The sequence below is a fragment of the Thalassophryne amazonica genome, chromosome 19, assembly GCF_902500255.1.
Source record: "Thalassophryne amazonica chromosome 19, fThaAma1.1, whole genome shotgun sequence".
NCBI lineage: Eukaryota > Metazoa > Chordata > Actinopteri > Batrachoidiformes > Batrachoididae > Thalassophryne > Thalassophryne amazonica.
In genome coordinates, this window is record NC_047121.1 from 3,852,932 (window position 1) to 3,879,292 (window position 26,361).

At 41.3% G+C, this 26,361-nt stretch overlaps 1 protein-coding gene and 1 long non-coding RNA gene across 2 annotated transcripts in view; one reads left to right on the forward strand and one right to left on the reverse strand.

Annotated features, from left to right (window-relative positions):
* The window catches only part of rock2a (rho-associated, coiled-coil containing protein kinase 2a), a 69,434-nt gene that overhangs the window by 41,176 nt on the left and 1,897 nt on the right, over positions 1-26,361 (forward strand). The window contains exons 16-31 of the mRNA XM_034195023.1: positions 2,856-2,962; positions 4,488-4,647; positions 5,282-5,442; positions 7,311-7,495; positions 7,577-7,646; positions 8,067-8,170; positions 8,787-8,973; positions 9,406-9,499; positions 9,672-9,766; positions 10,834-11,025; positions 16,975-17,143; positions 18,436-18,506; positions 18,583-18,671; positions 18,785-18,863; positions 22,116-22,383; positions 22,547-22,760. Of these exons, the coding sequence (XP_034050914.1) occupies positions 2,856-2,962; positions 4,488-4,647; positions 5,282-5,442; positions 7,311-7,495; positions 7,577-7,646; positions 8,067-8,170; positions 8,787-8,973; positions 9,406-9,499; positions 9,672-9,766; positions 10,834-11,025; positions 16,975-17,143; positions 18,436-18,506; positions 18,583-18,671; positions 18,785-18,863; positions 22,116-22,383; positions 22,547-22,760 (2,245 nt within the window). The remainder of the gene's footprint in view (positions 1-2,855; positions 2,963-4,487; positions 4,648-5,281; positions 5,443-7,310; positions 7,496-7,576; positions 7,647-8,066; positions 8,171-8,786; positions 8,974-9,405; positions 9,500-9,671; positions 9,767-10,833; positions 11,026-16,974; positions 17,144-18,435; positions 18,507-18,582; positions 18,672-18,784; positions 18,864-22,115; positions 22,384-22,546; positions 22,761-26,361) is intronic.
* Positions 766-20,316, reverse strand: LOC117531845. Its single transcript, XR_004566746.1, has 3 exons — positions 20,226-20,316; positions 16,905-16,911; positions 766-775 (listed from the first exon to the last, which is right to left on the reverse strand). It is a non-coding gene; the product is annotated as an uncharacterized LOC117531845 (long non-coding RNA).

Genomic DNA, 26,361 nt, shown 5'->3' on the forward strand with positions numbered 1-26,361 from the left:
AAATCCTTGTCTACAAAGCTGTCGTCATGCCAACCCTGCAGTACAGATCTGAGACCTGATCATCTACCGCCACCACCGGAAGACCCTCCAGCAATTACACCAGCGCTGCCTCAGAAGTATCCTCCACATTAGGTACTGTTCCAACATCAGCATCCTGGCTGAAGCCAAGCTACAGAGCATCGAGTGTGTCATCAAGAACCGGCACTGGTGGGTCACATTGTTAGGATGGATGACGGCCCACGTCTCGAACAGATCTTCTGCTCACAGCTGAGTCGAGGAAAATGGTCCAGAGGAGGGCAGGAGAAATGCTACAAGGACTTCCTGAAGTACAACCTCTAGGACTGCTCCATTGACTGGAAGACCAGCACAGAACACACCAGCTGGCAAGCAATGATCCACACCGGACAGGAAGTTTTCAAAAAAATGCATACAACACAGAGGAGAATGGGAGCAAGAGAAAGAAGATACTGACCAGTAGGAGCTTCCTTCAGCAACCACATGCAGCTTTTGTCAGTAACATTGCCTGTCAAGAATGGACCTGTTCAGTCATCTCCGACTCCATCATCCTTGTCTGGGAATCAACTGAGATACTGTCCTCCTCACCACTGAGGGATTGACATGATGATACAGGTTCATGGTCAAGTGGTATGGAAGAGGATTTTCTTAAAGCCGACCTGAAAGTTCAGCTAGTTTTCCAGAAGGCACATGGGAGAACCAAGCTTAGATTTAATATACTATGAAGCTTTAAGTGGTGACGCAAAAGTCAAAACTTGCACTACGCACAGTTTCGCCAATCACAGCCACAGAAGCCTAGATCTTCTTTAGGGTTGTCTTGGTGGCTTTCCTCACTTGCCTCCTCCTTGCCCGTTCACTCAGTTTTTGCGAACTGTGTCCTCAGATTGATTTACCACACAGTACCATATTCTTTTATGTCATGTTCCAGAAATTAGTTTGCACTGTGAATTTAAAGGGTATAATTTTAGAATTTTTATATACAGAAGCCTGACCTTTTTTTGTTGTTGGATGTCATTCCAGCATTCAGGCGTGTAATAGCTCAAAGCTTCACATTCTTTTTCATGCCACTGTGTGAAAGTAAGTGGAGCGATGACTGGCTGTTGTGACTCACGGTACTGTGGGAACACTGGTGTATGGTTAACGTTGACTGGACAAGGAAAATAGAATTTAAGTGCCATTACATGGCTAATACAGTTTAAACGTACCAAGAAGGACTTAATGTTAGGTGACTGTTGGTGCCCCAGGCTAATATTCAGGGGTTACAGTTCTTCGTCGGTACAATGGATTTATGTCTATGGGGCTGCAAAAAACTAGCTTTACCACATTCAAAACATTCAAAAATCAATTTTCATAATAACGTCTCTGTTTTGTTTTTGTTTTTTCTCCTGGCAGTGAGTCATGTCCTGTCTGTGTGGTGGGGGGGGGTATTTGAGTGTCTCTCAGCGCACATCGAGCAAAGACCAGAGTTTTACAAACATTTAAAAAAAATTCCTTTTAAAGTCTGGTGTGATTGCCTCGCTGTGGTTAAACCAAAAACAGCTGCAGACCTGCGGCACACTATCGACAAACACTAACGCTTTTTTCCTCCCAAAATATGCCTAAAATCTCTTACTGAGGATGGCATAATATAAATACACTAATGAAACCTTCTTACCTCAAACAATTTCCACATAAATACAGAAATTCTAGATTGTTCCTGTTAAGAAACTGCAAACCAGGGGTTGCATCCAGATGGAAAGGGGGTGTTGTGTGGGTGACGTGCCCACAACACCCCTTGATTAAAGGCCCACTTTTGAAGACATTTTTCATTCTACTACTACTTAATAATAATAATAATGATGATGATAGTTTTAACTACTAAAATGTTTAAGTCCGTATTACTCTGGGTCTGTGTTTTACTGGGTCTACTTTTAGTGCTGGACTGTTCAATTGATGAGCCACATAAAAATAAGTTTAGTTAATTTAAGTTTTCTGCATCACTAAAGTGGGATGTTAATATTTTTATTGTTTTTTTTTAATGTAACGTCCGAGTTCAGTCTTACTGGGTCTGTTTGGAGTTCCAGCTTTAAAATTAGGTCAGTCTGGTTAGTAATCTGATCAAACAAACATGTAGGTTGTGATATCAATTTTGATTAAAGGCATAGAAAACTTGAAAATATGCAAAAGAAAATGCAAACGCACACATTAAGCAGAACAACTAAATTGGGGGATCAGGGTTAGAAAATAGTCATCAAAAACCCTCCATATTGCATCCCAGGACATCAAAAACACCCCCCCCACACGCACACCAATTTCAGATCCTGGCTACAGGCTTGAGATTTTAATTGGTGGTGAATGAAGTAGAAGCCGTCCCCTTAAAATGTGTTTATCCTGAAGTATTTAAATAATGTGCAGGTTAAAGTCTTTCTGTAATATGATGCTGCGTTAGAAACGAGCACAGATGGTTACTGAGTGAAATAGAATCTGTCCAGCAGGAGAACAATTTGCTCTTTTCTTAACCGTCTCCACCTGGTTTTATCATAAATTGTAGGACTCGATCACAAAAGAGTTTCTATGGAAAAGGTCGATGGTGAACAGATTATGATTTGTCGTGAAAACAAAATTTCAGTCAGAAGATTTATTTATTTATGTATTTTTGCTTTAATCCCTGCATAATGTTGACCACAGAGTATTACTCACGAGTGCAGGCAATAAAAGTAATAAAAATCAAAAGCCATCTTGATGTGAATTTCATTGTGAATGTCTGTACATGAACAACATATGCTGCTAGAACAAAGAAACACTGAGGCGAGGACTGTTTGTCTCTGAGGCCTGTTGTCTGTGGTGGATTTGGTTTGCAGGACGTATTTCTGGCCTGGAGGAGGAGGGACGCCAGCAGAGACAGGCTCTGTCCAAAGCTGAGACGGAGAAGAGACAACTTCAGGAGAAACTCACTGATCTGGAGAAGGTAAACCGCAATGTTAGACGACAGTCGGATTTATTCCACAATATGTGTGTGAACATAAAGTGTATCTTGGCCAGCGGCCGTCTGGTTAAGGTCACTGTTTAAGGACTCATAAACACTCAGGGACGGAGAAAACTGACCGACACAAGCGTTTCATTAGATGTGACTCAGTCTATAGAGGTTTAATGTTAAAACTGATGATGTGGTTTGTGGTGGAGCTCCACAGCAGAAGACTGAAGGAACAACAAACTGGTGTCACATTTGACGTAACATTGTAACTTCTGTGATCTGACCTCGTCTGCATTGATTTGTTTGGAATAATTTGAACATGGGAGGTGCTTATTGTGCAAGGAGACTGATGCCACATTGTTTTAAACGCAGACCTTTTTTTGAGTTATGTAAACCCAAAGCATGTCAAGCTGACCTGAATTATCGCCGACCAAACCAGATACCACAGTGGTTTCTTGTACAACTGTGGTTAAACAGGATTTGTGTGTGTGTGTGTGTGTGTGTGTGTCATGAAAACTCAAGATATTTCTAAATATTGGTCTGAAGCTTCAGCACCATCTATAGGTTACAGAGTGTACAAACAATACCATATTTATCGGACTGTCTCTCACACCAGCAGATTAGTTGGGGTGACCAGATGTCCTGTCCTGGTCATCATTTGAGTAACTCATTGCCGGGCTGAGTGTCCTGAGTTTTGGTAATCAAAATATGGTCACCCTAATATTAATCACATTTAAAAATGTCATAAAGAGGGGAAAAAATCTTATAAGAATACAAATCATACCTGTCTATAAGTTGTATTTATTTTTGAAACTGTTGCTGCTTCACGCAACAAAAACCAAAATACATTTAATCAGTGGTCAGTTTATAATGCAAACACTGCATTAGTGAGCAGAAGCTAACAGCCCGATTACTGTGATTGTCCAAGACACAAAGAGTACTAAAGAGTAAACCACTTCTTGCCTCAAAACAGACATTTTCATCTAATGTAATTAAATATTTTAGTTTGCCTTACCTTAGCCTAGCTGTTCTCATTGCTGTTTTGGCTGTACCACAGAATGCAAAAACATGGATTGCTGAGTCATGTGAGGGTTTGAGTTTTCCCTCTCTGTTTGGTCTTTCTGTTTTGACAGCATTTCTTAATGTCACTTCTTCTGTTAAGACCCAGCATGTCCTCCTCATGCAGATGTTCTTGTTTTATCACGTTTGGCATCCAGGTTAAAAGTACAGTACCACCACCTTCTGCTTCAGTGTGAATCACAGTACCTCGTTCAGATCAGTACACAGCTGCAGCTTGTCATGCATGTAGATGATAGATGATTATACAGTATTTTTTTCAGGTATAAGTTACTTCAAAATATGTTGTGAGACCAGTGAATAAATAAATAATCATAATAGTAAAATAAAAAAAGGAACTGGGGGTGACGTATTGTCTGGAAAATATGGGGTTAGGGTTAGTAATTGCTCTGTGTTAAACTGCCTTTCTGAAATCTCTCTCGCTGTGTGTCTGTGTTTACAGGAGAAGAGCAACAAGGAGATTGACCTGACCTACAAGCTGAAGGTGCTGCAGCAGGAACTGGAGCAGCAGGAGGTCTCCCATAAGGCCACTAAGGCACTACTGACAGATAAGAGCAAGATGAAGGAAACCATTGAGGGGGCCAAGTCAGAGTCCATGAAGGGTAAGGTGCTCATGGACCATTTTTTTGGGGGGGGGTTAAGTGGCTCATTAATATGAGCAGAACTAGAAAGTCCAATTTTGAAGAGTCATATAGAACCTGTTCACTCACAGGCACTGAAAAAGTGATTACTGTTTGGGGAGTGGATCCCAAAAACCAATATGTGTGAGGGTTGTTATTGAGTGGGTTGCAATATGAAGCCTCACCACTAGATGTCCCTGTAAACTACATGATGCCCCTTTAATAATGGGACAACACATAGACATATTGTTAGTTGGCCAGTCGTCTTTAGTTTTGATATTGTTGTAATATTTATGTGCGACCATTTTTATAATTGATGTATTTTTGGTGTTGTAGTTTACTCAGATCTCCGTTACTCCACCCCCCATCCTCAGAGACATACCGCCCTCCCATATTAGATCACAGTTGTTTAATCTCCCGTCTCGATGGTGTCTGCTGCATTATGATCGTTAAAAAAGACCAAATATTCTCAAAACTGATTAAATATTCTAAGTTTTGCAAATTGTGTAATTTATAACTTTAGTAGATTAAGAGTATAATTGGTTTCTGATAGGTCTGCTTTCTCCTGCTGCCCAGTATTCATTCATTCATTCAGTGTGTATTTACTGGTGTTCAGAGCTGGAGCAGAAGCTGGCCGAGGAGCGAGCGTCCAAACTTCGGCTGGAGAACCAGATGTTGGAGCTGGAGAAGCACAGCAGCATGATGGACTGCGACTACAAACAGGCTCTGCAGAAGCTGGATGAGCTGCGCCGACACAAGGACCACCTCACTGAGGAGGTGAGCGCGCGCACACACACACACACAGAGCTCAGTGCCTGCATTCAGCACAGAGCACAAATGTTTTAAAAGCACGTTATCCTGCTGCTTTAGATTCGATAATCACAGCACATCTCTAGTTTAATTGCACACATCATCAGCAGCGTGTTTGCTGTTTCAGAGTGCAGCCCAGAGGCAAGAATAACAGGCAGCAGCCCCCCCCCAGGGTGAAAACTTAAAATAAATAAATGATATTTTGCTCTCCTTTGTGTGTTTCTCTTTGACACTTGATGGAAACTTCTTAGCATAGTGCTTTTCACATAAGTAAACAAATGTATCTGTGTGTGGGTTTCCTTCCTGCTCACAGAGTGTGACATGGGCGCAGGCAGCGGGACGAGGGGCAGGAACAGCCCCTCCACCCCCTTAGAGCGTAAAGATCCACTTTTGTAAACATGTTTCATACATTTTGTGCATAACTTCTACTGATAATAATTGAGATGCTTTCTGCAACTTTCTTCTGCTGGATACTAAGATTTTAGATACATTTGTAGAGTGTGGAAAGAGCTTTATATACGACACTAAAACCAGCTCCCTCGCTGCTGTATGTTCTGAGATGTGGTCATTTAAAATTGCAAGGTTGAGCTAATTAGCTGAAACTTGCATCTCATGCATCTCACAAATTAAGAGGACATGAAGAAAAATATATCCCACAAAGAGATTTGTGGGAGATACCTAACCTGCATGTCTTTGGAGGAATCCAGAAAACCCGGAGGGAACCCACACAAACATGGGGAGAATATGCAAACTCCACACATAAAGGCCACAGGTGGGAATTGATCCCATGATCTTCTTTCTGTGAGGCAACAGTGCTAACCAGTAAGCTATAAATAAACAGATAAAAATCTTACATCTCAGAACATCCACAACAGTTTGGTTTTCTATTATACTGGATTCACTTTTTGTGTGGTTTAGTTTGTCCTTTTTCAAAAACACAAAACATTGTTTGGGTTCAATTATACTCACTGACAGACAGCCAGAGCGCCGTCTCCACACATCCACAATGTCCACTTCAACTCCAGTGGACATTAGAGAGAAAGACCTTCTCAGGATGAATGGGTCACTCCGTGTCAAGCTAACACAGAATCTGATGATATCTCTCAGAATTTTGTAACTCTTTTAGGTGGATTGGAAACTTTATAATTGTCCAGGTCGCCCTTGTGAAAGAGATGTTGATCTCAACTGGACTGACTTGGTTAAATAAAGGTTAGATTAAATTAAATTTACACTCACCTGCCACTTTATTAGGCACACCTGCACACCTTGAAGTTATTGGGTTTTAACCCCTTTTGCCTTAATTCTTCACGTCATAGTTTCAGTAAGGTGTTGGAAATGTTCCTCAGAGATGTTGGTCCATATTGACATGACATCACGCAGTCGCCCACTCGACCAGTCTGTCTGTTCTCTGACCTCTGACACCAACAAGACATTTTCATCCACACAGCTGCTGCTCACTGGATATCTTCTCTGTTTTTTGGACCATTCTCTGTAAACCCTAGAGGTGGTTGTGGGTGTAAATCCCAGTAGATCAGCAGTTTCTGAAATACTCAGACCAGCCCGTCTGGCACCAACAGCCACACCATGTTCAAAATCACTTGAATCTCTTTCTTCCCCATTCTGATGCTTGGTTTGAACTTCAACAAGTTGTCTTCACGTCTAGATGACTAAATGCACTGAGTTGCTGCCGTGTGATTGACTGATTATCTGTTTGTGTCAACAAACAGTTGAGCAGGTGTACCTAATAAAGTGGCCGGTGGGTGGTGTATGAAAAAACACCAATCAGCCTGTCTGTAGATGTAAACCCTTCATCTTCATTTCCTTTGCTCCTCCAGGTGAAGAATCTGACGCTGAAGATTGAGCAGGAGACCCAGAAGCGTAACCTGATTCAGAACGACCTGAAGGCCCACAACCACCAGCTCAGCTCACTGCGAACCTCCGAGAAACAGCTCAAGCAGGAAATGAATCACCTGCTGGACATTAAACGCAGCTTAGAGAAACAGAACCAAGAGCTGCGCAAGTCAGTTTTGCCCGCACTCCTCTACTCTCACCTTTGTGTTTCAGCAGGAAGCGGAATTTATTTCATATGTTTTGTCCACAGAGAAAGACAAGACACAGACGGACAAATGAAGGAGTTACAAGACCAGCTGGAAGCCGAGCAGTATTTCTCTGTGAGTTTAGAGCTCATTACAGTGTGGCTTGTTTTTCAGTTTGTTCCTGAAACACGTCTTTTAATTCCACCAGCTAATTTTTCTGTCCGCCATACATCATGTTACCGTGACTTCTATCTCTGCTGCCAGATTAGGATTGTGCTTTGTGAGCTCAATCCCATGTGTGTATAATATAATATATACAAAAATAATAGCTAACTGTAGTATTGATGGAAATTGGAGTTTTTTAATAATCAGTTTATCATAAATCTTTCCTGAGAGCAGTTATTCAGTCACCGGTGTGGAAATCTTAATGCCAGCTGTTCGCTGACGTGTGCGTATATATATATATATATAATATATATATACGTGACTCGAGACTGTATTGATTTGTTTGTTTATGTGTGTGTTGTTTTTTTTTTTTTTTTTTTTTCTCTCCAGACGTTGTATAAAACTCAGGTTCGGGAACTAAAGGAGGAGTGTGAGGAGAGGAACAACCTCTACAAAGATGTGCAGCAGTCTCTGCAGGAGCTGCAGGAGGAGCGGTAATGTCCTGATTAGAGGGAAGTGGATCACAAAACCCACAGTTCAGATTGGGGCAGGAAGATACCGCTTTACTTTCCATTTTTAAAAAGAACTTACAGAACAATGCAAAACATTTCTGCCTGTGGTCCTGGATGGAAACAAGGTGTGCAAAGTTTAAATATTTAAGAATAAAGTCATTAGTGTGATTTGCAGCGGCAAAGCGGTGCAGCAGGCTGTTGTATCAGTCCTGTGTGTGTTTGTCTGTGAACAAGATAACTAAGAAATAGCTGGATGAATTTCCACCAAACGTGGGTGGGAATATTAAGTGGGCAGGTAACTCAAAATGATTAACTTTTAGAGATGATTGGACAAAGGCCAAGCTCAACATGAACATGGTGTGAAAAACATATTTTCTGCTGTTTCTCTGCAGCCAATAGGACTAGAGAGGTGATCTGAACTTTATAGTGATCAGCAAAATGTTTGTGATTGAAGTGGTGTCTTGATGACATCACAAGGAAGTCATCTGGATCAGCTGTAGTCCGTTACACCACCATCAAGAACAAAGTCAAGTACATTTAAAAAAAATATTTCACAACAAAACTGTACTTTTTGTGATACTTTCTGCATATGTTTTAGGGAGTCACTAGCAGCCCAGCTGGAGATCACGCTGACGAAGGCCGACTCCGAGCAGCTGGCACGCTCCATAGCTGAGGAGCAGTACTCAGACCTGGAGAAGGAGAAGATCATGAAGGAGCTGGAGCTGAAGGAGATGATGGCCCGCCATCGTCAGGAGTTAGCTGAGAAGGACATCACCATCAATTCAGTGAGTCCCGTGTCCTAAAGAGCAGCTGATCAGGATTATGAACTGCAACACTTTGTACTAATTTGCAACAATTTGGTTGATGGTGCGTTTAGTCAAAGTTAAAGACTGGCTGCTGACACGGGTCACATTCCACCGCGGTCAGCTGTTTCCAGAGTCAGAGATCAACTCGTAATGGTTTTCCTTTGGCTCCACCCCTTTTTACCCCCAATGTCACCATGTGTTGATTTGGCACAAGTTACTTACAGAAAAAAGAGATCATCCACTCAAAAAGCAGAAGAAACAGAGATATAAAATGGACCTGATCACCTGCGTGACAGCTGGAGTTTCTTATGGACATGACGCAACACTATCTTCTAAACATACAGACTCACATCTCAGACAGTGTTCATGATTACTTATAATGCAGCTCATGTTTGTTTTTGCCCCACACAGCTCGAGGAAGCTAATCGCACCCTGACCAACGACGTTGCCAACTTAGCCTACGAGAAGGAGGACCTGAACAACAGACTGAAGGAGGCAGTCGACGGTAACGTGCGCAGCAGCAACACACCAGCAAAATACTGACAGAAATGTTGACACTGACCTGTGTGTGTGTGTGTGTGTGTGTGTGTGTGTGTGTGTGTGTGTGTGTGTGTGTGTGTGTGTGTGTGTGTGTGTGTGTGTGTGTGTGTGTGTGTGTGTGTGTGTGTGTGTTTCAGAGATGGAAAAGTCAAAGAATTGGGAACAGCAGATCTGCCAGATGAGGCAGGTTTTTGAGAAGCAGCTGCAGTCAGAGAGAACCCTGAAGACTCAGGTGGGTGTTTAAACCCAAGCAGGTGCTTCCAAATCAATTTCAGTTTATTTTCTTTTATATAGCGCCAAATCACAACAAGAATGCCTCAAGGCACTTCACACAAGTAAGGTCTAACCTTACTGACCACGAGAGCAACAGTGGTAAGGAAGAACTCCCTCTGAGGAAGAAACCTCAAGCAGACCAGACTCAAAGGGGTGACCCTCTGCTTGGGCCATGATACAGACACAAATTAAAGAGCAATTCACAAAACAAACATGTTGCTGGTGCACAGGACGGTTTCCACAGCAGAAACAGTTCTTCCGAACAGTTGCCCTTTCCTTTGGAAATCAGAAGAGTACCAGTTTTAGACAAAAATACAAAATTTTGGTATTTATTTTTAGGTTGCAGCTTGGGATTTTGCACCCAAAGGACAAGTTTGACTTCAGCTTCAGGTGTCCGTGCTTCTAAAATAACACAGATAGACGTGGTTCCCCATGGGTCTGAGCTTTGTGCACATATACCTGTTCCTTTTTGACTACATGTGTAAGTCTGAGGATGAAGGGCGGCAAACACAGAGACACCTGTGTGACTTCATCCTGAAGAACTGTCAAGATAACCAGGTGTTTAAAAACAGACCTTTGTTCAGCTTTTGTGAAGCAAAATAACAAAACGTAACAAAAGGCGATTGAATGACATCATTAGAAAAAGTCACTCTTTTAAAAAATATTTTATTGTAAATAGGTGGTGACAGTGAAGAATAACTTTGGGTTTCTCTGTAGCAAAAAAAATTAAAAGATTCCTGGTCATACTCCTCCCACCACTGAAGTTCAGTCGACTTGCTTTAGCCTGGATTTTAGTCATTAGCTTCCCACATGCAAGAAATAGAGCCTGAAACAAATAATTTTGTGGTAGATGGCGTTTTAATAATGTGCCATGATGTTCTGCATTGTGGACTTACACTGCCCTCTTGTGGCTGACATGTTTTTGTGTGAATTTAAAAAGTCTGTGTATGAAGGCATTCAGACTGTGGAGGACTAAATATTCTCCCATCAGAAAGTTGACTGAGTTGTTGACTCTTGTGTCTACAGGCTGTCAATAAGCTGGCAGAGATCATGAACAGGAAGGAAGTGCGTGGTGGAGGCAGTCGCCGCGGTAACGACACAGACATGCGGCGGAAGGAGAAGGAGAACAGGAAGCTGCAGTTGGAGCTGAGGTCGGAGAAGGAAAAACTCAACAGCACCATCATCAAATACCAGCGAGAGATCAATGACATGCAGGCGGTCAGTGACGCAGTCAGACACAACTGGGTTTGCCTGTTTCACAGAGAAACGTACCACAGTCTCTCATTTCTCACATAAGTTCACCTTTCAAGACATTTATATCTGCAGGGTTTGACCAGGCGACATATGAGACCTGTCCTGTTTTCTTCGAGAGCCACAACAATGAAATGACTTCTAATATATTTGCCAACTATTTTGACATTCCATTAATGGTCTTGTGTGTGTGTGTGTGTGTGTGTTTTTTTTTCATGTTAAAATTCTCCCTTTTTTTCTTCAAGAATGTGAATATTTTATGGGTTCTTTATTTTCTTTGCTGCTCTCTGACAATTAATGGAATATCTTTGGTTGTGGACAAAACTGGACATTTAAGGACATCATTTGGGGTTTAGGAAACACTGAATGACATTTTTCACCATTTTCTCACATCTTATGGACCAAACAACTAAATAATCAACAGACTAATTAATAAAAAATAATTAGTTACAAGTCCAGTATTTTCATTTTCCGTTATTGTGCAAGTTACATTAACTGTATCATTTTAAGTGTGTTTTGCTTTCTGGAACATGCTGTCAAAAGCTAATTTGGTCTTTTAGTTAGATCCTTAAAGACCTAATTTACCCCTAATTGTTTTGTAATTATGCCAGTTAGGCATTAAGGGGGATTATGTAAGTAATTCCATTGATTTCTGAAAAGCATATTATTGATCCACAAACCATCTGACATAGTGAAGAAAAACTTAAATAAATCCATCTTGTACCTATTGTTGTTATTTTTTAATAACTATGGAAATAAAGTAGACATTGTGCAGTTGAGGCGAATTGAGTTGGGAGGTTTTTAGGCAAAGATGTGCACAAAAAGGGCTGTTCATAGAAACACATCTGTATAAATGTCTTTTTTTATTCATCGGTTTTAGGACTCGACAGTCAGACTTGCTTGATTTGTGAGTGAAGGATGCTCTTGGACTAGTGCTCTATGCCCCTAACTTGCCCGGTGGGGCAAGGTCATTTTCAGCCATCTTTGGAATGAAATCTGGTCAAAAACCAACGTATTTCAGTGATTAGCCACATGTTCTCCTTGAATTGCTGGCTGTCTGAGTGGTGTCCAAAAAATGAGGTGGGCTTCATAGATAATTGGCAAAGCTTCTGGGGAAAACCTGGTCTTGTTAGGAGAGACGGCATCCATCCCACTTTGGATGGAGCAGCTCTCATTTCTAGAAATCTGGCCAATTTTCTTAAATCCTCCAAACCGTGACTATCCAGGGTTGGGACCAGGAAGCAGAGTTGTAGTCTTACACACCTCTCTGCAGCTTCTCTCCCCCCTGCCATCCCCTCATTACCCCATCCCCGTAGAGACGGTGTCTGCTCCCAGACCACCAACAACCAGCAAAAATCTATTTAAGCATAAAAATTCAAAAAGAAAAAATAATATAGCACCTTCAACTGCACCACTGACTAAAACAGTTAAATGTGGTCTATTAAACATTAGGTCTCTTTCTTCTAAGTCCCTGTTGGTAAATGATATAATAATTGATCAACATATTGATTTATTCTGCCTAACAGAAACCTGGTTACAGCAGGATGAATATGTTAGTTTAAATGAGTCAACACCCCCGAGTCACACTAACTGTCAGAACGCTCGTAGCACGGGCCGAGGCGGAGGATTAGCAGCAATCTTCCATTCCAGCTTATTAATTAATCAAAAACCCAGACAGAGCTTTAATTCATTTGAAAGCTTGACTCTTAGTCTTGTCCATCCACATTGGAAGTCCCAAAAACCAGTTTTGTTATTATCTATCGTCCATCTGGTCGTTACTGTGAGTTTCTCTGTGAATTTTCAGACCTTTTGTCTGACTTAGTGCTTAGCTCAGATAAGATCATTATAGTGGGCGATTTTAACATCCACACAGATGCTGAGAATGACAGCCTCAACACTGCATTTAATCGATTATTAGACTCTATTGGCTTTGCTCAAAAAGTAAATGAGTCCACCCACCACTTTAATCATATCTTAGATCTTGTTCTGACTTATGGTATGGAAATAGAAGACTTAACAGTATTCCCTGAAAACTCCCTTCTGTCTGATCATTTCTTAATAACATTTACATTTACTCTGATGGACTACCCAGCAGTGGGGAATAAGTTTCATTACACTAGAAGTCTTTCAGAAAGCGCTGTAACAAGGTTTAAGGATATGATTCCTTCTTTATGTTCTCTAATGCCATATACCAACACAGTGCAGAGTAGCTACCTAAACTCTGTAAGTGAGATAGAGTATCTCGTCAATAGTTTTACATCCTCATTGAAGACAACTTTGGATGCTGTAGCTCCTCTGAAAAAGACAGCTTTAAATCAGAAGTGCCTGACTCTGTGGTATAACTCACAAACTCGTAGCTTAAAGCAGATAACCCGTAAGTTGGAGAGGAAATGGCGTCTCACTAATTTAGAAGATCTTCACTTAGCCTGGAAAAGAGTCTGTTGCTCTATAAAAAAGCCCTCCGTAAAGCTAGGACATCTTTCTACTCATCACTAATTGAAGAAAATAAGAACAACCCCAGGTTTCTTTTCAGCACTGTAGCCAGGCTGACAGAGTCAGAGCTCTATTGAGCTGAGTATTCCATTAACTTTAACTAGTAATGACTTCATGACTTTCTTTGCTAACAAAATTTTAACTATTAGAGAAAAAATTACTCATAACCATCCCAAAGACGTATCGTTATCTTGGCTGCTTTCAGTGATGCCGGTATTTGGTTAGACTCTTTCTCTCCGATTGTTCTGTCTGAGTTATTTTCATTAGTTACTTCATCCAAACCATCAACAGGTCTATTAGACCCCATTCCTACCAGGCTGCTCAAGGAAGCCCTACCATTATTTAATGCTTCGATCTTAAATATGATCAATCTATCTTTGTTAGTTGGCTATGTACCACAGGCTTTTAAGGTGGCAGTAATTAAACCATTACTTAAAAAGCCATCACTTGACCCAACTATCTTAGCTAATTATAGGCCAATCTCCAACCTTCCTTTTCTCCTCAAAAATTCTTGAAAGGGTAGTTGTAAAACAGCTAACTGATCATCTGCAGAGGAATGGTCTATTTGAAGAGTTTCAGTCAGGTTTTAGAATTCATCATAGTACAGAAACAGCATTAGTGAAGGTTACAAATGATCTTCTTATGGCCTCGGACAGTGGACTCATCTCTGTGCTTGTTCTGTTAGACCTCAGTGCTGCTTTTGATACTGTTGACCATAAAATTTTATTACAGAGATTAGAGCATGCCATAGGTATTAAAGGCACTGCGCTGCGGTGGTTTGAATCATATTTGTCTAATAGATTACAATTTGTTGATGTAAATGGGGAATCTTCTTCACAGACTAAAGTTAATTATGGAGTTCCACAAGGTTCTGTGCTAGGACCATTTTATTCACTTTATACATGCTTCCCTTAGGCAGTATTATTAGACGGTATTGCTTAAATTTTCATTGTTACGCAGATGATACCCAGCTTTATCTATCCATGAAGCCAGAGGACACACACCAATTAGCTAAACTGCAGGATTGTCTTACAGACATAAAGACATGGATGACCTCTAATTTCCTGCTTTTAAACTCAGATCAAACTGAAGTTATTGTACTTGGCCCCACAAATCTTAGAAACATGGTGTCTAACCAGATCCTTACTCTGGATGGCATTACCCTGACCTCTAGTAATACTGTGAGAAATCTTGGAGTCATTTTTGATCAGGATATGTCATTCAAAGCGCATATTAAACAAATATGTAGGACTGCTTTTTTGCATTTACGCAATATCTCTAAAATTAGAAAGGTCTTGTCTCAGAGTGATGCTGAAAAACTAATTCATGCATTTATTTCCTCTAGGCTGGACTATTGTAATTCATTATTATCAGGTTGTCCTAAAAGTTCCCTGAAAAGCCTTCAGCAGCTAGAGTACTAACGGGGACTAGAAGGAGAGAGCATATCTCACCCATATTGGCCTCTCTTCATTGGCTTCCTGTTAATTCTAGAATAGAATTTAAAATTCTTCTTCTTACTTATAAGGTTTTGAATAATCAGGTCCCATCTTATCTTAGGGACCTCGTAGTACCATATCACCCCAATAGAGCGCTTCGCTCTCAGACTGCGGGCTTACTTGTAGTTCGTAGGGTTTGTAAGAGTAGAATGGGAGGCAGAGCCTTCAGCTTTCAGGCTCCTCTCCTGTGGAACCAGCTCCCAATTCAGATCAGGGAGACAGACACCCTCTCTACTTTTAAGATTAGGCTTAAAACTTTCCTTTTTGCTAAAGCTTATAGTTAGGGCTGGATCAGGTGACCCTGAACCATCCCTTAGTTATGCTGCTATAGACGTAGACTGCTGGGGGGTTCCCATGATGCACTGTTTCTTTCTCTTTTTGCTCTGTATGCACCACTCTGCATTTAATCATTAGTGATTGATCTCTGCTCCCCTCCACAGCATGTCTTTTCCTGGTTCTCTCCCTCAGCCCCAACCAGTCCCAGCAGAAGACTGCCCCTCCCTGAGCCTGGTTCTGCTGGAGGCTTCTTCCTGTTAAAAGGGAGTTTTTCCTTCCCACTGTAGCCAAGTGCTTGCTCACAGGGGGTCGTTTTGACCGTTGGGGTTTTACATAATTATTGTATGGCCTTGCCTTACAATATAAAGCGCCTTGGGGCAACTGTTTGTTGTGATTTGGCGCTATATAAAAAAAAAATTGATTGATTGATTGATGTTCCTGGGCCTTTTTCTTAATTGATCAGTTTAGGATAAATGAAGCCCACTTTTCTAAAATCCTTACATCTCGTTTAGTCTCACACTTGAGTGAGCAGCAGGCAGGAAGCACTGCGTCTGCATTCAGCACAGAGCACGCTGCACGTTTTAAAAGAACATTAATAAACTGCTTCGCATTACATCAGCAACAACTCTGTTTCTCTATTTTATTTGCACACAACATAACGGTGCATGTCACTCTCTGTTTCGTAGCACTGTGACGACGCAGTAATAACAGGCAGCGCACCCGCATCGAAAGCTTTAGAAAAAAATGTCTCTCTTTATTTCAGATATGCACCATGTGTGTTACTGACACATGACATATGTTATGTAAATGTCCTTCTGTAGCACTTTACACATACATAAATGAGTTTTTCATGTGCGTTTCCTTTCTTCTATGAGAGACAGAGGCAGGCACGTAGCCAGAGGGTGGAGGGGTGGGGCAGCTACCCCAACCCCCCTGAGAGTAAAGACCCATTTTTAAGGACATTTTTGCACTTAATAATGATAATAACAGTAATGATAATGAATGTGTTTTTCAATAAAGCATATTGACCCATAGTTTGTTCATGGCAAGTGACCACTGGGGCTGAGTGTATAGCAGCTGCACTTCCACTCGCTCCCCTCGGGATGCGAACTCATGATCTCAAGTATGAGAGGCGGATGCTCTTTCCAGTCGGCTAAAACCTGGGATCTGGTCTGAGTGGCCAGAGTCCTTTGAGGCCTGTTGATTACTATTCCACAGCGCCTCCTGCTGGCTTCCATCACACTTTGAGCCCTGTAGTGTTACAACCTCTGCCAAAACTGGTAACCATGGAATCTTCTGAAAATACACTTCCTTTGTTTTGTTGCTGTAAGTAAAAGGCATTTTTCTGTCTGTCCTTCACAATAAAAGCATCTTTATATCAAAGCAGAAGCAGCTCTTTCCTGTGAAAGGGTCAGATATTGACCCTGGGCTCAGCCAAACCTTTTCCCAAAAACAGACTTTCAGCAATATCACCGTGTTTTGTCGCAAAGTCGGTGAGAAACGCTGCATGTCTGAGGAGGTAGAATAAAGGAGAACAGAAACACTGCAGTTATACAGACACAGAGTAGAATAAAGGAGAACAGAAACACTGCAGTTATACAGACACAGAGTACTATGAATATCTCTGACTTTCACTGTTTTCAATCTGCAGCAATTATCTGAAGAGAGCCAGATGCGCATCGAGCTGCAGATGGCTCTGGACAGTAAGGACAGTGACATCGAACAGCTGAGGAATCTTCTGCAGTCTCTCAGTGTTCAGTCAATGGACTCTGCCAGCGTCAGCAGCGGGCCGGAGTTTGACGCTGATGACGCTTATACGGGTAAGAACTTCTCTCTGTGGTGTGAATAGTTCCCAGCTTTCTCCAAACCAGCATAACTTTTTCTTTTTTACTGTTGTGTTTGTGTGTATCGATGCAGTTTGAGTCACAGCAGCCTCATAACATCAAGCCGATGCAATTTATGATATTGTGTGTCATGCACAATGGTTAAGGTTCCGTTATACTTTCTAATATGTTTTTACACGTGCAATAATTAATTGTCTGAAATTTCAGATTTATTTATTTTGAATCAGCGCACAAACATGCTCAGTTATGTGGCTGGAGTCTGCCGTCATGGAGCACTTTCAGCTGTGCCGCATATGAAACTGCAAATAAAATATTCCTATTAATTCACAAATCTCAAGGAAATGCTTTAAATACTAAGGGTTAAAGAGCTGCATCACAACTGTGAATAAAGTGTACAAACAATGAGATCAAGTCAGTAACCAGAGGCAGATCAGTGCACAGGCTTGCTTGTGCTGAAGACCAGCGGCCCAAAGTCAGATTGTGGCCTACATCAGTGTCCACCAAGACGTACTGCAGAACACTGAATAATAAAAGTACTGTCACTAGCAACAAATAACACACCTACAATTATGGACAGATCGCTGCTCCATTGCATGATGTGAGCTGATGACCCGCAAGATGTGGCAATTTTTTTATTAAAGCAAAAATTAAAAATCATACACAGTGTCTGCATAAAAGAGTGTTAAAATATTTGGCTTTCTTGGGTTTTTTTTACAGTAATATGATTGAGAGCCTACATTCTGTGATTTTTTTGTTTGTTTTTTTTAATAGGTTTTTGGGGCCCCTGACCACAACTCAACATCAGCCAACATAAGTGTCCACCTGCCACACGTGCTGTGACTGAAATCAGAACAGATAGCTCATTTCTTCTCTTCATAAATATTGGGTAGTAGTACTTTCATTTGTTGGACAGAAGAAATGACTTGGTGTGTGTGTGGGACAGTTTGTAAAGACAACATTAGTGTAACGATTAATAGTCAGTTCAATTTCATTTAAAAATGGGGCAGCATTTAAAAAACCACAGTGAAGGTGCACTGCTTTATCCGAAACCTTCTGCTTGCTATGAGAACTCTGTGGACGTGCTGGAAATACAGCTGCTGTTTGTGTTATTGCTTTTCTGGTATTTTTGTGTTTCTCTGCATGCAGCACGTGTCCAATCAAGTATTTATCAGTATGCATGTAATTACTTATCAAATTGCCAGCATGCTGGCGTTTTTAGCATTCCATGTTTGTCCATGTTTTTCTGTGTTCTCTGCTCCCGGGCTTAGAAACCAGACTTGAGGGCTGGCTCTCCCTGCCTGTGAGAAACAACACCAAGAAGTTTGGATGGGAGAAAAAGGTACAGATCAGAGCAGCACAGAACGATGTGGCATCCACAAACGTGCGTCCTCACGGTCTCTGTCCTCTTCCTGCAGTACGTCGTCGTGAGCAGCAAGAAGATTCTCTTCTACAACAGTGAGCAGGACAGAGAGCAGTCCATTCCCTACATGGTGCTGGACATAGAGTAAGTCCAAAGCTTGTGTCCTTGTCTTCGTTCCACTCGGTGGAACTGCACATTTAGTGCAGCCAACATGTTTTGACTGAACACAACAAGCAAGGCTGGTTTCCTTCCCGCAGTAAACTGTTCCACGTGAGGCCTGTCACTCAGACCGACGTGTACCGGGCTGACGCCAAGGAGATTCCGAGGATATTCCAGGTTAGTGTTGCTTAAACTTAACAGCTGTTTTATGCAAATAATTCAGTGATTTGTTTAATTTCAACCATGAGATTCCAGAGGAGATGTTTCTTCATAATCAGACATGAGCATTTTATTCACAAGGTTTAGAAAGCTGTGCACGGTTCTGTCAAATAAACAAGAACAAATCTTACTCATTGTTAAATTGCGTACCCTCACAGGAACCTAATTTTCACTCACACTTGTCTCAAACACGGACGTAAACACACAGTTATTCACCTCTTAGCATATGGAACACTGGCAGGAAAGACAAAGGCTTTTACCTCATCTTCTGGAGTGTAGGTCAGTTTGTTTTGGTTTTCTTTGGTTTTTTGCTAGTTTTGGAGATCTTGTGCCTTATACTCTGGTGCAACTTATATACCCAATAAATAAAAATAAATCATGCGTTCTTTATGAGCAGTTATAATTACTATTTATATGGAGCTTTCCCAGAGTCAAGGCTTTTTTGATTGGGGGGGTATTTTCCCACCCCATCTTTAAGGGGCATCTTTTGACAGGTGTGACTTATACTCCAGCAAACACAGCCATCACTGTATATACAGGAGCTCTGTGGGTAGGGTTCCATTCCGCCCCATGACCAGGGGGTTTGGGGCACCGGGGGAAACCTTCTGGGCCTCTGGAACATCTGTCTGGGGTCTGTGGGTGAACCTTGGTACCTTGTGGGACCTCTCTTGTACAGCCCCCGATGGACAAAATCTCACCAGTACATCTACTTTTATTGTATGCTGTGAAGTCCTGATGTTTACTGTAGTTTTTTTTTTTTTTTAGTTTTATTCTTCTTTAATTCCTTCAGTCCTCACATGTTGCCATGTTACCTGGTGCAGGGGTCACTTTACATGAAAAATAAAAAAATATACTCCAGATTTCAAAATCAATAAGAACTAGATCTACAAGCAAATATTAAGTGTCCAAGCATGCCCCCCCACCACCACCACCACCACTGTGGACCAGGTCTGCCCCAAACAGGGACCACTGAGAAGCTTTGTAAGACTCTCAGAAAAGATCTGCATGAATTTTGCAGCATATTACTGCTCTGAAAACTATAAAATTATGCATTGCAGCGCCATTTAGTAGCTCCGTTCCACCAGATTTAGCACTCTGGCTCTAACAGAGGCCGTACATGCACCTGCCAAATCTCATACCATTCAGTTAATGAGAAAACCCATCATACATTAAATAATGTAGCTCTGCACAAGGTCCAACTCAAAGTAAATAGAGCAAAATGTTTGTATGCTTTTGGCCCAAATTTTCAGAGTCATGAAGAAGAGAACATTTTGACACCAATCTGGCCTTTCTTTGTGAATAATCCAGAGACTGGTTCACATTTGCATCTTTTGGAATTTTGTGAAAAAAGTATCAAGTCACATATGGGTGTGGCCTATACCTGTGGAAAGAGCTCACTCCACTGATCACAACAGTATGATAGGATTCCTATGTGTGACTGATCTATCACAAGTTATTAGAAGTTGTTTTTGTCCAAATGTATTTCTTGTTTATAGCGCCACCTAGCGGTTTTTAGCGGGCATTCTCTGTATATTGCTCGGTGTTTTTGTGTTATACCCACCTGGAAGATTTCATGCCATTTGGTGATCTCATTAATGAGAAAACCCATCATTAATTAAATAGCATCACATATGGTCAAAGTCAAGAAACTTGTAAACAAAGTTAAAAAAAAAAAAAAATCAAGGTTTCTGGTCCAGTTTTTCAGAGTCACTCTAGAGAAGGTTTTGACACCAATCTGGACTTTCTGCGTCAAAAATCCAGAGACGAGTTCGTGCCTATTGTGCATATTTTGCAAATTGCGAAAAACCTGTCTTGGCCTATATAGGCGTGGCCTATAGCACTGGAAAGAGCTTAATCCATTGATTGCAACAGTATAAAGGTTTCCGATGTGCAACTGACGGATCAGAATTTATTAGAAATAGTTTGTTTCTCAAAGTAGTTTTATTATTTATAGCGCCACCTAGCATTTTTTTTTACTGGCCATTTTGGGGAAACAGACGGTTTAAACTGTGCTCTACACACCATAAGCAGGAGTCTGGTGGAAGCTGGCAAATTTGCCAACATTTGGTCCTTCCAGGATTGAGAGAACATCGTGAGGTGTAACAGAGGCCGTGCGTGTAACTGGGTGATTTCATGCCGTTCGGTGATCCCATTAATGAAGTAAAGAGCATCATACACGGTCAAACTCAAGGCCATGAAAACTGTGAACAGACCAACAAATTTTAAGGTTTCCGGTCCAATTCTTGAGATTCACGAACCAGAGAAAGTTTTGACACCAATCTGAGTTCATTCGGGGCAATTTTGCATATTTTGCAATATTGCAAAAAAAAACTGTTGAGGCTCAAATGAGTGTGGCCCATACCGCTGGAAAGAGCTCACTCCACCGATCGCAACGGTATGAGGTTTTTCTCTGTTGGACCCCATGGATCAAACAGTATTAGAAGTTGTTTTTGTCAAAAAGTTTTTAATTAATTACAGCGCCAGCTACCGTTTTTCACCAGCCGTTTTTTGTTTACAGCGAGTTTTTCCTGACATCTACCAACCCAGTAAATTTCACATTTCAGCTCCACCTGGTTTTTGCTGCTCAAACACCTTTTTTGCTTAGAAAAAATTAATAAAAATAAAAATCAGCACAAAGATAATAGATAATAATAGACAAGATTGTCCGCTTCGTCGAATAATTTTTTACGCTGATGATGTCCTCCTGGAATTAAGATATTTGGCAATATCTCTGGCTTTAAAATTGATACCGTATTTTTCAGTGTGACTTTTATACGGGGAAAAAAAATCACTTTAAGACCACAAATTTTTTTCCCATTTGAAATGAGAAACACCATTAAACTGTCTTTTCATAAAAAAAAAAAAAATGAGAGGTGGAAACTTGTAACAGGGCTTGATTACTTTCACCACACGTTTAAACAGTCTAAAGAAGAGATCGTAATAGTGTTATGCTGCGTTTACACGTAACGACGGCAAGTTACGAATGCCACGAAGTATACATTCTTGGCCGCTGATCATGAATGCAATGATTGGCGGCGGAGTCGTCAGGAGTCCTCAGGAACTGTTGCAACCTGTTACCACACTTTTCGATTAATGGCACCTATCGCTGGCAAATTATCAGGAACCATTACGCACGGTCAATAATAATGTTTTGAAGGGGAAAAAAGACGAGGTTTCATCATCTCTGTTCTGTGTTTTACCACCTCCCAGATTCTTTATGCAAATGAGGGTGAAAGCAAGAAGGAGCCCGAGTTTCCCGTGGAGCCGTTGGCCATTGGAGAGAAGTCCAGTTGCATCTGCCACAAGGGTCACGAGTTCATCCCCACGCTGTACCACTTCCCCACCAACTGTGAGGCTTGCACCAAGCCACTGTGGAACATGTTCAAGCCGCCGCCTGCTCTGGAGTGCCGGCGCTGCCACATCAAGTGCCACAAGGACCACATGGACAGGAAGGAAGAGATCATCGCTCCTTGCCGAGGTAGGACGTGTCCTTTTGTCAACTTCATGTCTGATGTGCCGGCTGAACGGAACCAGTCGTATCAGGTGGACTGGTGCAGATTAAGGTGTAAAATCTGTTGTTGGTCAGTAGTTACCACAGCAGAAGGTTAGAAATGACCCTTCTGCTCCTCTCCCACCTACAGTGAACTACGATGTGTCTACGGCAAAAAACTTACTCCTGCTGGCCGCCTCCCAGGAGGAGCAGCAGAAGTGGGTTAGCCGGCTGGTGAAGAAGATTCCAAAGAAGCCTCCAGCATCGGAGCAGTTTGCCCGTTCCTCGCCACGCGCCTCCATGAAGGTCCAATCTAGCCAGTCCATGAGGAGACCCAGTCGACAGATCCCTTCCGGCAAGAGCAGGTACGAAACACAGCCAGCACATCCTGCTTTCTGAAAGGTAGTAATACTACTACTATTACTACTACTACTAATAAAGAGAACACGAAAAACGGTGACTTAAAAATGAGCATGAATTAAAAAAACCTGAAATTAAATGACTCCCATAATATGTTTTGCAAACAATTTGAGTTAATAGAGAAAATCAGAGATGTCTGTTGTAGCTGCACACTTGTATTTCAGTTCTGAATGACATTTAGTTTGTGTGTAAACTGGTGTCAAACTAATACCTCAAACTACAAAGTCAAAATTATATTAGGCAAAAAAAAAAAATTACAGAGTACTTTATTCATTTCTATTTTATTTATTTATTTTCTTTGCTTTTGGGGGGGTGTTGAGCACTTACAGTATATTTTCTGTACACAGATGATCAAACCTCGTGTTATGTTTCTCAGTAAAATTTACCGACTGCTCAGTACTGTCGGCACATGCTTTGAACAAAGGTTATTTCCCTACAGATTCTGTACAAGAAACCTTGTGTACTCTGTCTGTCTGGTTTTACTATTTTCCGGACTAAGAAAAATCATGTCAGAACTGTCTACAAGTCACATTTTGTAAGCATGATGCTACCGCTTCATGCAGTAAGAAGTAAAATGATTTAATCAAAACAATATTTATGTATATTGCAAACATCTTGTTAGCTAGCAGAGGCTAGCATTCTAAGTGATGTTACTGTATGAGGCACAAACAATAAACTGCTTCTTGGTACTTGATGGTTTCATCTGTTCCAGAGCTAAACATTTGCACTTTTAATTATACAATTTTAATTGAATTTTTTTTTTTAACATTATAGTTAGCCTTACCTTAGTCTAGCCATCCTCCTTGTTGCTGTTCTGGCTGTCCCAAAAAGTGTAAACAAGTAGAGTGCGAAGTAGTGAAGACTTGTTTTATTGTGGTATAAAACAACATAAAAGCATGATTGTCCATTACTGCCACGTTCTGCTCTGGGTTGTGGATTGAATGCTACCTTGCAGATCAGTATACTGGAGGATCTTACCACATGTGTGGAAGGTGACATTTTGTGGCCATAGATAATAATGTGGTATATTTTTGACATATGCAAGTTGCTTCAAAATGTAAATCGCAGGATCAACAAAACACAAAGCATGATTTGTAGTCTGTAAAATACAGTATGTACAGTTGTATCCGTCAGGGTTCCAGCGGAGGCTTAAAAAGTCTTAAAAGGCATTGAATTTCTTTATCTAAAATAAGGCCTTAATTAATATTAAAATGTCTTAAATCAGCCTTTCAGAAGTCTTAAAACATGCCAAGACATGAGATGTAGGATTTTTTTTTTTTTTTTTTTTTTTTTATCTGACATTGCAGTTAAAAATATCAATAAATGGCAGTTTTTTAATAATTCAGTGAATCCAAACTGAGATTGCAGAAAAGCTCAGAATGGACACAATTTCAAGTTAGTTAGTTAGTTAGACGCCACTCACGTAATGACAAGACTAGAAAGAAATGGTTTGAGAGAGGGGTCAAGGAGGCATTCTGTGTGAAACAGTTGAAACCCAGCCTTAACCAGGGAGGAGGTCTGAGACACACTTTGTCCTCTGTTTACAATGGGGTACTCAGGTCAAAGCAGTTTCAGTCTTTTGTTGATGGTAATGAGTCATTCATGTCATCAGGAGAGTTGTCAAGGGAGCCATCAGGAGAGGCTTCCGTCCCATCATTAGGAGGGGCAGCTGCCCTGTCATTAGGAGGGTTCTAACTAGAGCACAATAAGTGCTAATTAGAGCTTTTGTTTAGTCACTAGCCTATAGCAGTCGGCCTCTCTGTAGAAGGGGACTGGTTAGGTTTAAAACTTCAGCTTTTGTGGCTTCTTCTCTACAAGAGTCAAGACAGAAGTCAGACTACCAGAGCAAGAATTTTAGCTGAGGAAGCTTCTGTGATTTGAAGCAAAACGTCCTTGCGTCAAGCAACCCAGTCCAGTCGAAGATTCAAGCTTCTCTATTAAACACTGGATCTGTAATATTTCTTAAGTGACCCTTAAAATTCTTCTATTGGGGTACCCTAACTAGTTTAATGGATTGTCTAAGTCTGCTCCTGCTGGTCAGCAGTAGTTTATGTCAAGGACTTTTATTGTGAAAGTGCAGAATGGAGGGGGTGTGTCTCCTCAACCACCTGTCCAAAAAATGAGCTGGAAACAAGAACAACACTCAAATAGAAGAACTATTTGCAAAAACAAGCTCATCTGTCAAATACAATTATTTCTGGTACTGAAATGTAGTAGACCTTGGTTTGATTCCTGGTCCTGTCTGTGTCCTCCTTCATCCGCACTGTCCCAGTCCCCAGATGTAACTGGGTACCAGCCTGTGTCGCGGACATAAGCTATAGAACCCGAGGATAAGACTTGACCCCAACAGGCCTCAGAGACTTTACAAAAAAGGATGATACGGACCAAAACCCGCTGCTTTGATCAGCGTGTCGTCCACAGTAAAATGATTATTTACTATGTAGACACAAAATCGTCCCCAATCATTCGGCGGCAGTTTAAGTCATCTGACATCAATTCTGTTCTTTTTCATCCCATTTTGCTGAATCTGTTGCAGAGTAAAAACCTCTGCAGTGTCGGTTGATTCCAGCGTCGTGCAGCTCTCATGTCCTGTCTGGTCTCATTGTGAGTATCTCTGAACACTGCTAACCCCTCCTGACTTCACGCCCTCTGACCTCAGCCCTCGCAGGTCAAATGGCTTCAAGGTGAGGCGAGAAGAATCCAGAAGTGGACAGTGGTACAAATGATGACCTCCAGTGACCTGATGTTTCCCTTTAAACAACGATTTTCTACAATGAGTGTACGTGGGGACCCCCCCCCCCCCCCCCCCCCCCCCCCCCAACCAGAAAACAGTTTTTGTGCACAGTCCGGCTCGTCGGTCTGAGGTGGTCGTGCGTGTTGTTTCAGTTTCGTGAAGTGTGTGAGGAAGGTGGGATCACTTCACTCGTGGGTGTTAGAAGCATGATAATCCCTCTTAATGTCAGTTACACACACACTCACACACCACATCAGTTTCTCAGGACTGCAGCTGAGACCAGCTGCACATGCAGGAACGCACGCAAAAAAAGACAGCAAAATTCAAATTCTGTCAACAAATGATTTAATATAAAGTATAAAAATCACAGATTTTAATTTATTTTTCCCCTTGATTGGCCAGTCAGCCTAACTGCTTTTATTTGATTGATTTTTTTGGTATTTAGGACGGATCCATATCAGGCAGTGTGATCGTATTGTGTTACTTCAGTTTTTATTAACCCTTTACAGTCACATATGGATTAATTTAAACATTTCCAAATGCTCAAAATTCTCTGATTGTGCAAGAAGAGATTTTTCTGCCGCATGCAAAATAAAAGCCTGAAACACTTCTTTTTGGATACGCCCTCCTCCTACTTGTCCTGAGACACGCCCACTCTCACACCTCCATCACACCAATGCAGCTTCCTGCAGAGATTTGGAATTCTTCAAAAATAAATAAATGAATAAACAAGCTACATTCTGCACATGAACTGCAAGATTCTCACCAGTCGCTGTCCATATGTTGGCTTTGTACAGAAGCCCAGGCTGTGT